The 12455-nt window shown below is 32.9% G+C and overlaps 1 protein-coding gene across 6 annotated transcripts in view; it reads right to left on the bottom strand.

Annotated features, from left to right (window-relative positions):
* The window catches only part of LOC114626376 (complement factor H-related protein 2-like), an 82056-nt gene that overhangs the window by 27770 nt on the left and 41831 nt on the right, over positions 1-12455 (bottom strand). For 4 of the 6 annotated variants that reach the window (XM_028773755.1, XM_028773757.1, XM_028773756.1 and 1 more), the window contains 2 exons: positions 9947-10141; positions 79-261 (listed from right to left, as the gene is read on the bottom strand). In XM_028773755.1, the coding sequence (XP_028629588.1) occupies positions 79-261; positions 9947-10141 (378 nt within the window). The remainder of the gene's footprint in view (positions 1-78; positions 262-9946; positions 10142-12455) is intronic. The other 2 variants (XM_028773762.1, XM_028773759.1) reach the window with 1 other exon arrangement.

Below are 12455 nucleotides of genomic sequence, written 5' to 3'. Positions count from 1 at the left end.
TCAATCACTTCAAAGGATAATAAAGCTAAACATTTATATGGTATCAATATAATGGCAAAAATATAATGAAATACTCACTAATGCATGAGGGTTGAGCTGACCATCCATTTTGTAGGCAAGTAATTGAGCCAGATGCTTCTCCATTTGTTGTTATATATCCCTGTTTACACCTATATTGTGTTGTTTTATTTACAACATAAGTTAAATCAGATTCAGAAAAAAATCCATTATCAATTTCTATATCTGACTTTGAGCACATCTCTAAAGGGAGAAACATGAGAAAAACATAAGTGCATATACAGGAGCTTAAAGATTCAGAATATGAAAATATATTTTAAAAATGCAATAGTCATTTTTGCAAGAAGACCTGAAATAATAAAAAATATTCACATTACTGGACCAAGAAAAACAACTCATAGGTTTAAAGATTAACAATGCATGACTTAAATTAATCATACATATTACATGTTTTTTGGGTCAAGTGGATTCATAATCCTACAGAATGTCAGAAAATTCTAAAGTATGGGTGGGTTATTTAAACATGAGTATAAATTGGCTTTCTAATATGTGTCAGACATATTTATCCAATTAGGTTTGCCGAGGTTGGGTGATGATCTTGGAAAATCTAATCACATAGGTGCTACAGATACCAGTACTAAGAATTTGGAATGTCATAGTGACTACATACCTAAAATCAATGTGTGCTAAAAGTTCAAAGAAATTCAGAACAGAAAAAAATAACAGAACACGTACCATCAAATCACCTATCTGCCAAGTCCCCCTGAGGCATGCCCAGCAGCAGTGAGCTGTGACCTCTCCCAAGAATTCCATTTTGAGACCCAGGGTTCTGCCTATACTTATGGTTACCATGGACAACCAGACGGCTAAAGCTCAGCTTAAGCACACACCAGAAAGAGACAGGGGACTATCTCAACCACAGCCCAGCAATACTATTACAGCAAGCCCTCAATATCCTAACACAGCTGAAGCACAAGACAATGATTTTAAATCCAATCTTATGAAGATGATAGAGGCCTTCAAAAAGAAAATGAATAAATCCCTTAAAGATATACAAGAAATTATAGACAAAGAAAGGAAATTAATAAAATTGATCAATACCTGAAAATGGAAATAGAAGCAATAATGAAAACACAAAATCAGGGAATCCTTTATTTGGAAACTTAGATAAGAGAATAGAAACCACTATTCTCTCTGTACTTATTCATATAGTACTTGGAGTTGTAGCTAGAGAAAAAAGACAACCGAAGGGGCTCATGGGGATACAAATTGGAAAGGAAGAAGTCAAAGTAGCACGATTTGCAGATAATATGATAGTATATGTAAGTGAATCCAAAAATTCTATGAGAGAACTCCTACAGCTGCTAAACACCTTTAGCAAAGGGACTGGATGAAAAAATTATCAACAACAACATCAAAATTCAGTAGCCCTCCTTTATACAAGCAATAAATGGGCAGAGAAAGAAATGGAGAAAACAACACTCTTTACAATAGCCACAAATTATATAAAATATCTTTGTGTAATGTCACTGAACAAAGAAACTAAAGAAGATAGCAGAAAAATGGAAAGATCTCCTAGGCTCATGGATTGGCAGAATTAACAGTAAAAATTCCCATCTTACCAAAAGCAATCTACAGATTCAGTGCAATTCCTATCAAAATTCCAAAACAATACTTTTCAAATCTTGAAAGAACAATACTCAACTTAATATGGAAAATTAACAACCCAGGATTGCTAAAACAATCCTGTATAATAAAAAAACTTCTGGACCTGTCACCATCCCTGATTTCAAGCTATTCTACAGAGCAATAGTAATCAAAACTGCATACTTATTGGCATGAAAACATGCAGGTTCTTCAGTGAAATCATGTCAAAGATCAAGAAGTAAAACCACACTCTTACAAACCCTTGATTTTTGGTGAAGAAGCCAAACCTACACATGTGAAAAAGAAAGAATTTTCAACAAATGGTCTAACTGGGTGTCTACATGTAGAATGCAGATAGATTCATATCTATCAACCTGTACAAAATCCAAGTACAAATGAATTAAGATCTCAACATAAAAACCGATACATCAAATACGATAGAAGAGAAAGTGAAGAATGGCCTGCAATCCACTGACACAAGAGACGACTTCCTGAACAGGACACCAACAGCTCAGATACCAAGATCAACAATTAATAAATAGAATCTCATGAAATTGAATATCTTCTGTAAGGCAGAGAGCACTGTTAAAACAATAATCTTAATATAAATGTAATAGTTGATTAATCTGGCCACTGTATTTCTTTACCTTATGTTATTCCCTAGTAACCACATAGAACAAATAAGATCTATTCAAAATTGCATAGCTAAGCAGTTAAATAATCTACCTTTACCTCCTATGCTAATCTGGCTATCTCTCAGGCTCTTCCCTTGATATTTGCATATTTTTACTTACATGGATTTTCAGACCCTTTCCTTATGGCTCCAAATTCTCCATCCTGCCACTGATCTGTCTCCCCCTTCCTCCTCTCTCTTTCCTCTTCTGGCAGATATCCCACTATATTCTCTGTTCTGCCTAGCCATTGGGTATTCAGAATTTATTGACAAGGTAAAGAATAAATGGTAAGAACTATTTATACAAACTTGAGAAAGGAGATTTTCTCTCTTTCCTCTTCTGGCAGATGTCCCACCATGTTGTCTATTCTGCCCATCCATTGAGTGATCAGTATATATTGACATGGCAGAGAATAAATGCTAAAAACTGTTTATACAAATTTGAGACAGAAGATTCTTGACATAATCATTACAATGCTTTATCCCTCTTGAAACAAAATATGATGGGAGAAAAATTGGAATTTGAATCACTCAAGAGTAAACTTTACACAGAATACAAAACATTATGCATACAGGACACCATCAATAGGACAAAGCAACAGCCTACAGAAGAGAAAAATGAAGAAGAAAATAAACATGGTGTAGAACTTTGTAGATATCCTCAGCCATCTTCCAGCTTGTTTGCTTAGATGCAGATACAGGTCACAGCACAGTATAACCCCTTTTGATCCAGAAGAACATGAGAAGAAACACTACCTTAAACAGTAAGGTTAAAGATTCCAAGCACACAAAAAATGTTAGATATTCAATGTGGAAGAGTAAAAGATTCCTTTGATCACCTTCATATTTTAGAAAGTACCCAGAAGTTTATCCATATTCGAAACACACTAATTAGAAAGAAAAGGCTTCGTAAACTAGTCTAATAAAATATCAAAGGGAATGCAATGATCAATGTCATACTTCCAATCCCACAGGTTTCTAGTCTCAAGCACTGGCTGCAAGAGTTCCATCACAGCATTGTTGCTTTTTTCAAATGACTGCCATAGAGGTTAAAGAAAATGCATTATGGCAGCACCTTTCCCCTTGAAGAAAAAAAATATCCAAGAAACTCATTTGGTGATGCTCAAAACCCACAGCAGCCAAATATCAATGGTTAAATCAAAACCACACACACAAATCCATGAGATGACAACTGGGAGCATGGAGGAAGCTGGATGCAATATGGACCCACATCAGTAACCTGAGACACAGTTAAGACATTAGAAATAATGCTGAAATTAAAATAAAGTGAATATTTGCTGTGGTGGTCATATCCTGAACTGAAATAATGGATCAGGGATATAAAAGGAATTATGTCCACAACAAATAAACACATTCTTACATAATATGACCTTTAAACTATACTGTAAAATGTTCCTAAATTAACAAATTTTAAACAGATTTAGTAGACCAAAAGTAGAGATGGATCGGCAGTGTTGGGAATTATATCCTTATACTTTTAAACCTATTTTTAAAAAACACAATTGTGGAATATTACATAGACTCATGTCAGGGTTTTTTTTTCTGAATGGAAAAATATTTATTGAGGTACCTGTTAATTAAGACAGGTACTAACTGATTATTTGATAGTGAAGTTTTCCAAGGATTTGTTACTAATTTTCTCCAACAGATATATGTCCAGATGATCAGTGTATCGACACAGAACATACACATTGCCTGTAAAGACATGTCTCATTTCTTACTTATGAAGACCTATTTGGGATGGCTTTTGACAGCATATTTCTACACTTCTCTGCCCTCATGGTTCTTGAAGCTTTGGGAAAGTGCAAAGACGCTCCCATTGTGAAGGTTAGTAATCTCACACTCAGCTACATCCTGTTGATTTCTTTCACATTCTGCTACTTCTGTTCCTTGCTCTTTATCAGTTATCACAACATGGCCATATGCAACCTGCAGCAAACTACATTAGGTGTTATCTTCACAGTAGCTATTCCTACTGTGATGGCCAAGGCAAGTACAGTGTGTGGCTCCACTTTCAAGTTTACTATTCCAAAATAATGATGAGAAAGTTTCTAGTAAAAGGAGTACCTAATTTTGTTATTCCTATTTGTAATTTTTAACTTATTAAATTAACTGACAAGACTCATGTCAATTAGTTTTACAAAAATTAATAGAATTAGTAAAAGGCATAGACAACTCATTAAGAAAAAATAGATACCACAAACACAGTTGCTTTGATGTGGAAATCATGCAATATCTATGTATCTACAGTATACACACAGTAACATTTTCTTGCCTATAACATAAAGTGCTACAAGAATTCAAAGATCAAACTAAATTCACATCTATATAATACTTAACAGAAGAAAAATTCAGTTATACTATATTCATTGCCTCCAAATTGATCCCAGGAAGACAAACATTACATATGAAAACATTTACTCTGAAAATTACATGGTAAGGGACCCTAGCAGCAGGACACTTTTCAAAATTCTTGATGATCTAGATAGTTTAAACATAATATAAACAATGTGTTGATGAATAAAAATTTTACAATTCTCTATATATTTCTATAACCTATACTATTCTTTATTATTTAAAAGTTTAACTGAAATTGATTAAAATGGGAATTGAAAGCCTAATATATTAAAAGATTGTAAGTCTTTTATAGTGCAGTACTCACAAAGGAAACCTGTTGGTAAATGTAGAAACACACAGAGCAGTGGAAGAGAACACAAAGTCAACCATCATATACACACAGGATTAGAACTCATTTAACAAGAATTAATGTGAGCTACATAGTGGAATATAGTCTTTTCTCAAAAAGAAAATCAATGCTTAGATATTCAAATGTAAAATAATTAGCTTAACCTTATTTCTAACACTCATATAAAATAGATACCAAAATGATCAAAACCTAAATATAAAATATAAACTTCTAGATAAACATCTACTTTTGTCTTAGGCAAAGACATTTTTTGATGACACAAAATGACAAAAAAGTGAGGAAATTTTGATATGTTAAATAGTGTGAGAATGAAAAATTGCTACCATTTACAAAAAGTGCCTCAGCTAGAGGTGGTACATTGAGCCTTTCTCTCTAGTCCATGCTGGGATTTGACTGGTTTGAGTTTGAGAAGATTTTGCATAAGAGGTCACAGTGAGACAGAGACACAGAGGAAGGGATGACCATTGTCCAGTGGTTCAACACACAACCTCAAGGGGTTTTTGTTGTTATTTTCTTTGTTTTGTACTGTATTGTTTTTATGAACAAAATGTTTGTAGGTAGGGACAGGGGAATATACAGAACAAGCTGGGGAAGAGATAGATATGGGCAAACTACGTGATATTAGCAAAGATCTAGTAAAAATGTGAAAGGTAAGAAGGAGACATTTGTCTTGCAAGACTGATAGTTTGAAAATAGAGCTGTAAATGTAAGGAAATCCTCTTGAAGAACACTAGCCTGCAAAAAGCCAACAGGCACAATATACTAAGTTCAGGGAATCATATAGCTTGCAAATCATCCTTATATCATGGCAGCCACTATTGAATTTGGTTTTAATAAGTGCATAAAATGTCTGATTTCTTGAACTAAACTTGTCTCAGCTTCAGTTTTGCTGAGACCCCTCCAACACTGCCTAGTTTTAATTTCCACCAGCCATTTTAAGAATTCCTGGTTTGTTAAGCAAGTCCTGGAACCTATAATTAAGTAGTCTCAAAATTCATTTAAAAATCAAACAAATAACAAAGATAAAATGAACAAAGCTTTGAAGAACCTTTTTCAGATAAAATGTGCAATGGTGGATGAGCTGTAAAAGGAAAGGATGTTGTTCTTAAGCTTTGTTCCTTGAGACATGAGATATGACCACTAAGGGCTTATAATCCCATGATAACAAGAAAGATAATTTCCCATAGTTTTCATATGTGAATATAGAAATTACAGTTGCAGAAAACTAACATACATCTACTATTGATCTAGCAAATCATTTCTGCCAAGGAGGAATGAAACATGTAAAGCTTTCCACAGGTTTCAAGCTTGCCTACAACAATGACCTGCATACCAAGACATTGCTAAGGGTGCAATAATGGAACTTATATATCTGTGGCAACCAATAGCTTGATAATTAGACCTAAGTCCGAAACAATAAGTAGGAACTTGTGCCTGATACTAGAAACCTAACCAACTTCCCTAAAGGAAAACCTATTACTGCCACTTTGCTAAACCAATGCAATTTCTAAAATTATTGTAAATATGTATTCTTACATATACAGTTACGTGCTGCTCCCATGCCTCACCAAAGAAGCTTATGTTTTTGTAGTTAATGGAGATTAATATAGAAATATATAACAGGTCAAAAATGGAGAGAACTACTATCTCTAGAATGAACAATACCAGTCAATTTTTCCACAAGTTAACCTCTACACCAAAGGCTTAGGGATCTCCGGAGAGGTAGGTACAAAAAGGATTATGAGAGCCAGAGAACCAGCTTGTCTGCTATGAGATAGTACACATACATATATTTATATATGAATGACAGGGAAACATTACCCATGAAATCACAGAGTTATGATTGTTTAAATAAATTCAGCACAATACCAATTGTCATGCCAAAGCATTTAAAGACATTATCACAGTCACTGCCCCTAGCTGAAGAGGAATAAATAATCAATACTTTCTGGGAGAGGAAAATCAATCTTTTCTAAGAATAAGTATCTCTGATAAGTTATCCTATTCCAAGTGATTATGCATAAACACAAGTACATTCAAGCAGCACTAAGTGGACTTAGAAGGTTGTACAAGTATGCACACGTGCACGTGCACGTGAGTGTGTGTGTGTGTGTGTGTGTGAGTCTGTGTGTGTGCAATTATAGAAGTAGAGGTCAAGAAGATAAGAAAAGAGGAAAAGAAGGAAGAAGATGGGAGGAGAGATTATAAAATGATGCGTTTTCCAAAAGGTAACAAAACACTCAACTCTGAGCAAAGAAGCTTCTATTCAAAGAAGAGTTCATTTGAGACTGATACCTACAAGTGATCAGCTTGCAGAGACAAGAGACTGAAATATTCTATGCTGCATATAATATATTTGTCAGCATTATCTCCTTCCAAGTCTCAAGAAACATCGAAGAAAAATGGGTAGAAATCATACAACATCCAAAAAATGTAGATGACTATGAGAAAGCAGTATTTCCAGACCGAGCAAAGAAGAAGAATATATGAATTCAGAGGGTAGTGGTAGTATGCCCAGGCCTGAACAAAGCCAAGGTAGAACAATTCCAGCACAATGAGGGAAGGTGGGCACAGAATCCCATGCTAGCTGAGGGGCTATTAGCAATTAACAGCTCTAAATAAAGGGAGAATAATTTTTTCATGGTAAATGGAGTCACTGTCGATTGTAATACCACAAATACAAGAATAAAAATACATCACAATTGGATTTCATCCATTGGTTTAAAGGGGAAAAAAACAACAAAGGAATGAAAAATGACAAAATATTGGGTAAGAGAAAAGGGATACCTTAGAGAAGGATAATCTCAGAAAATTAAAATTATTTTTAAAGTGTCAAAGCATAAGCACTTAATGTTAAAATACTCATACCAGAAATTACTAGAAACTTATACAGTGAACCAGGTTATGCAAGAAAATATTCAAAAATTTGCAAGTAATTGTATCTTAGATAAGTAAATGATAATAATATTAATTATACAGTAAAACATCCAATCAAAAAGGGATTTTGGACATAATTGTTGTTATTAGTCCACTAGGAAAATAAAATTAAAGTAGAATACTATGTTCCTTAGCTGGTATATTTAGAAATTTTAGAGGGAAACAAGTCCACTGGAAGTGTGCTCATTGCTGCCATGGATGCAAAATTATCCTAACATCCAGAAAATCCACATACCAGATTCTCACAGCAATAATTCTCAATTTCAGTTTTAGAAGCTGATCTAAGATTATTTTATAAATTCAAATGCAATGACTTATTTTCAAAAGTTCATAAATAGATCATGCAATTGACAAAATTTAAAATATCCAAAGTATTCATAAATGGCATAGATACCTTAATTATTTTATAACTATATGAACATAAATCTTTCCACAATAAAGATCAGTTATTATACAAGTCATAGCATGGCAGAATGACATGAATATTTTCCTGAAAAGTAGTAGAATTCACTTAGAAAACATAATATATAAACATATTGATATCATATATTAAAGAAACACAACACTACAATAACAAACAGAAAAGTTATTATGCAGCCTCGTGGAGCTGATCAGAGACTGGAGTGGAAGAGAACAAGAAAAATTCCTAAAAAGAACAAAAGCACACTCATTTGTCAATGGCTTTGACATGAAATAAGCTGATTCCTAAATAAAAATCATTTTCAAAGACGAATCCTTAGAAACTGAGCATAAAAATGTCAGTTGTTTCAAAGTCTTGATGATGTACTTGAAGTAAGAAATACAAAGCAATCTACCTGGATAGGTCATAAAAAAGTAAAAACCTGCAGAAATACGAAAAAAAAAGTACCACAGTATGTTCATATGGATCATCCCAATTAACAAAGACCATATAAAGAATATATAAAATTAAGAACATGAACTAAACTACCATGAAGAAAACTATCATATAATAACTTAGTACAAAATTTAAACAGTTCATTATTATTAATTATATAAAATATTAAGTCACCAAAGGTGAAAATTTTTAGATACAAATACAAAATCACCAAGTTATCTCAAAAGAATAAAGTTAAGAAAAATTTCAAAAGAGAAAAATGGTACAATAAATGTACTTGATGAAAACTCAAAAGCATATTCAAATTTTAAAGACGTACCATGTTCCTATATGAGTCAATGCTATTATACAATTATTTACTTTAAAGTTGTTTAGAAAATTGAAGAAGTTAATCAAATTTAACCAAGATTATTTTAAAAGAGTTGGCAATTTTAATTATAAGCAAAGAACACATTTATTATATTTATAACTCAGAAATTGATTGTCAAAAGCCTTAATATCCTAGCCATTAATTATAAATGTATGGATTAGAAAAAATGAATTTGAAAAATTAAAATGAATAACTTCAAATTGACCTAAGACTTCTTTTCTTAAAACCCAAACTATAATGAAATGAATGAACACAAAATTCATTGTGTTATATTTATAGATATTTACTTTGAAAATAAAATATATCATGTATAATACCCATTTTCCACATAATGAAAAACATATTCCTCTAAGGATCACATATGTGCAAAAATCATAAATATAAAAATAATTAAAAATGCCTTTAATTTAAACTAACTTAAAATTTATCTTTATAATCACTTACTAGCATACATAACATTCAAAAATAAAGCTAATTGTCAAAAAGATTAGCATTTATCTTTAGTTTTCATAAATAGAATATGCAAGTGATGCAAGCATTTTCATAATCCCTACTTTTGATGTTCATTTCATGTAAGCTGCTTTCAAAGACAGTTTGATTATCTTTGCTCACAAACTGCTAGTCTTTTTTCACGAGAAACTTAACTGTAAGTATGTGTCTACTCTTCTCTTACTCTTTGTTAGAGTTAAACATGATTTATTATACACATTGACTTACTGAGGCATGGGACTGCAGGCTGCCATCCTTGTATTGTGCAACGGAGGTAGCCTGAGTGTGACCCTGAAGGAGTCACAAATCCACTGTTGCAGTAATAGCGAAACTCCTTTCCTGTAGAGACTGGCTGGTAGAGTGTGTATATCTCTTCTCCAAATAGATGTCCATTTTCAATTTGTGATAAATTACAAGGTTTTACTTGCAGCAAACAGACAGAAAAACATTAATATTATAGATAAACTTCTTAATCAGTAAGTTACTTTCTATTAATTAAAATAACTACATGAGAAGATATGGAGTCTGGGACAAGGAAATAAATAGAATTCAGACAACTGGACAAGGAAATAAATAGAGTTCAAACAACTGGACAAGGAAATAAATAGAATTCAAACAACTGGACAAGGAAATAAGAAGAATTCAGACAATCAAAGTATGTAAGAATGTCTTTTTCCATGAAAGTAAGTTATACCTGAAACCTGTCCAGAAAAGTGGATCAAAGATATTTGTTAATATCCAATATATTAACTATTTATTTAAATCTGAAATTTAATATGATTACATCATAGTGATTTATTCTTGTACCTTTATATTGTTCATTGTAGTAATGACTTTATAAGTAATATTAATTTATTTTTTTCCATTTCATATTCTTCTTTGTAAATGATTAGTACTCAAAATATTATAATATTATTATTCTTTCCATGAAAGTACGACTCTACTTCAGGGAACCTCATGTGCATGCTAAAATTATTCTAGCAAATCCCAATAAAAGCACATACTTTTCCTTATTCATTATTTTTGATGCTTTATAAAAGCGTCAAAAATATTCTATATATTTGGTACATGGTGAATACTGTTAAATTCGTTTTATTATAAATGCTCTTTATCAAATTGGAGAAATACTTTTTATAGCACACCAATAAATTAAATTAGCTCACTGAAATTTCTTTTGAAAGGATGCCAAATAGATGCATCGTTTAAAGTAGGAATATCATTATTACCATCGTTCTCCAGCTCTAGGTTAATCCTCATTTTCATGTGGAAATTCCACTGTAAAATGACTCAAATTCAGACATATTAAGGCCACAGATAGTTCAAATATATTTGGACAGAACAATGCTATGAACATTCCACTACAGCTGGTTTGATGTTTACTGCACTACGCAAATTCCTCATTTGCATGTGGGCACTGGTGAATCTGTATTTTTCAACTTTATAGGTGATTCCTCAAAACAATATTCCTTAAAGTGAAGGATCAGTCTCGATGGTCAGGACTTAAGGCAGCCTCATATGACATCTTACAGTTTTCCAGAACCTGGTCATGTCCCCATCAGCAGTGATGGTTTTTTCATTTCAGTGTTGATTCAGGCTACTCAAAAGGTTGATTAATATATTCACTAATTTTACAACTCTTTTAAGTAACTACTCACGCAGCTCCCTTTTTGACCTACCCCTGGAACTTATAGTTATCACTACTAAATTTCATCCTACTACAGATTCAACATGGCACAAAAGATCTGTCCTAATGAAGACATTATCCCTTAATGATTAATAATAATATTAATTATTAATAATTATTAATAATTATTATTAATTATTATTAATTAATTATTGTAATCATTATCCCTTAAATTATTCTAGTTTTGAATTCATACTGTCCTTTCCCCAAGTAGTAAAACATTTGATGAAAGAAAAGAGCAATTGAATAATACTGAGAAAAAAAGCACTATACATGTTAAATATAATAAGTTATTTAATTAAATTGTAGAGAGACTAATTGCCTTCATGTATTAAGGCCTTGGACAGTCCAGATATATTTGGGCAGAATAATGTTGTGGGCATTGTTGAGTTCGGTGCTCATTGCACTACACAAATTCTACAGCTGTAATTCCAAACCTATTCATAAGTCCATTTCTGAGTGTCATTAGATCGAAGAAGAGGAACTTAATTCTTCTATTAAGAAGATGTGACATAAGATTGAACAATACTCTAAATATATGTGTATATTTATATACAATCAACAGCCTCCACATTAGTCAGAAAAGCATCTCTTTTCCAGTAAAGTATGATGAAAGTAGACATTTATTTGGAGAAGGATGTTCTGGTACTGCTTGTATTCAGATGCTAAACTCTGTATCCCAGGGTCTGGTTACTCCAAGAGGAGCAGATCTTCACATATACCATCTTTTGCTGTGTAAATCTTGACCCCTGTCTAATAAAGATACTTATAGCCTGGGCTGGGCAAAAGAGAGGGGACAGAGCAAAGTTTCAGTAACTTGTAGGGCTTGGAAATAGAAACAAGGAAGAGAGAGATGAAGGAAGAAGACACTGTGAGGTAGGCAGATTTTGAGTGCATGGCCACAAGGGCTGGCCTGTTGGAGTAGGAGCAGGGTCTAAGTGGAACATGGGAAGTGATATACTGGGTTTATCAACAGGGAAGTAGACAGGATAGGATAGAATAGGATAGGACAGGACAGGACAGGACAGGACAGGACAGGACAGGACAGGACAG

The sequence above is a fragment of the Grammomys surdaster genome, unplaced genomic scaffold (genome assembly GCF_004785775.1).
Source record: "Grammomys surdaster isolate TR1022 unplaced genomic scaffold, NIH_TR_1.0 234, whole genome shotgun sequence".
NCBI lineage: Eukaryota > Metazoa > Chordata > Mammalia > Rodentia > Muridae > Grammomys > Grammomys surdaster.
The sequence above is the reverse complement of the archived record's forward strand: the minus strand, read 5'-3'. Positions and strand labels throughout refer to the sequence as shown.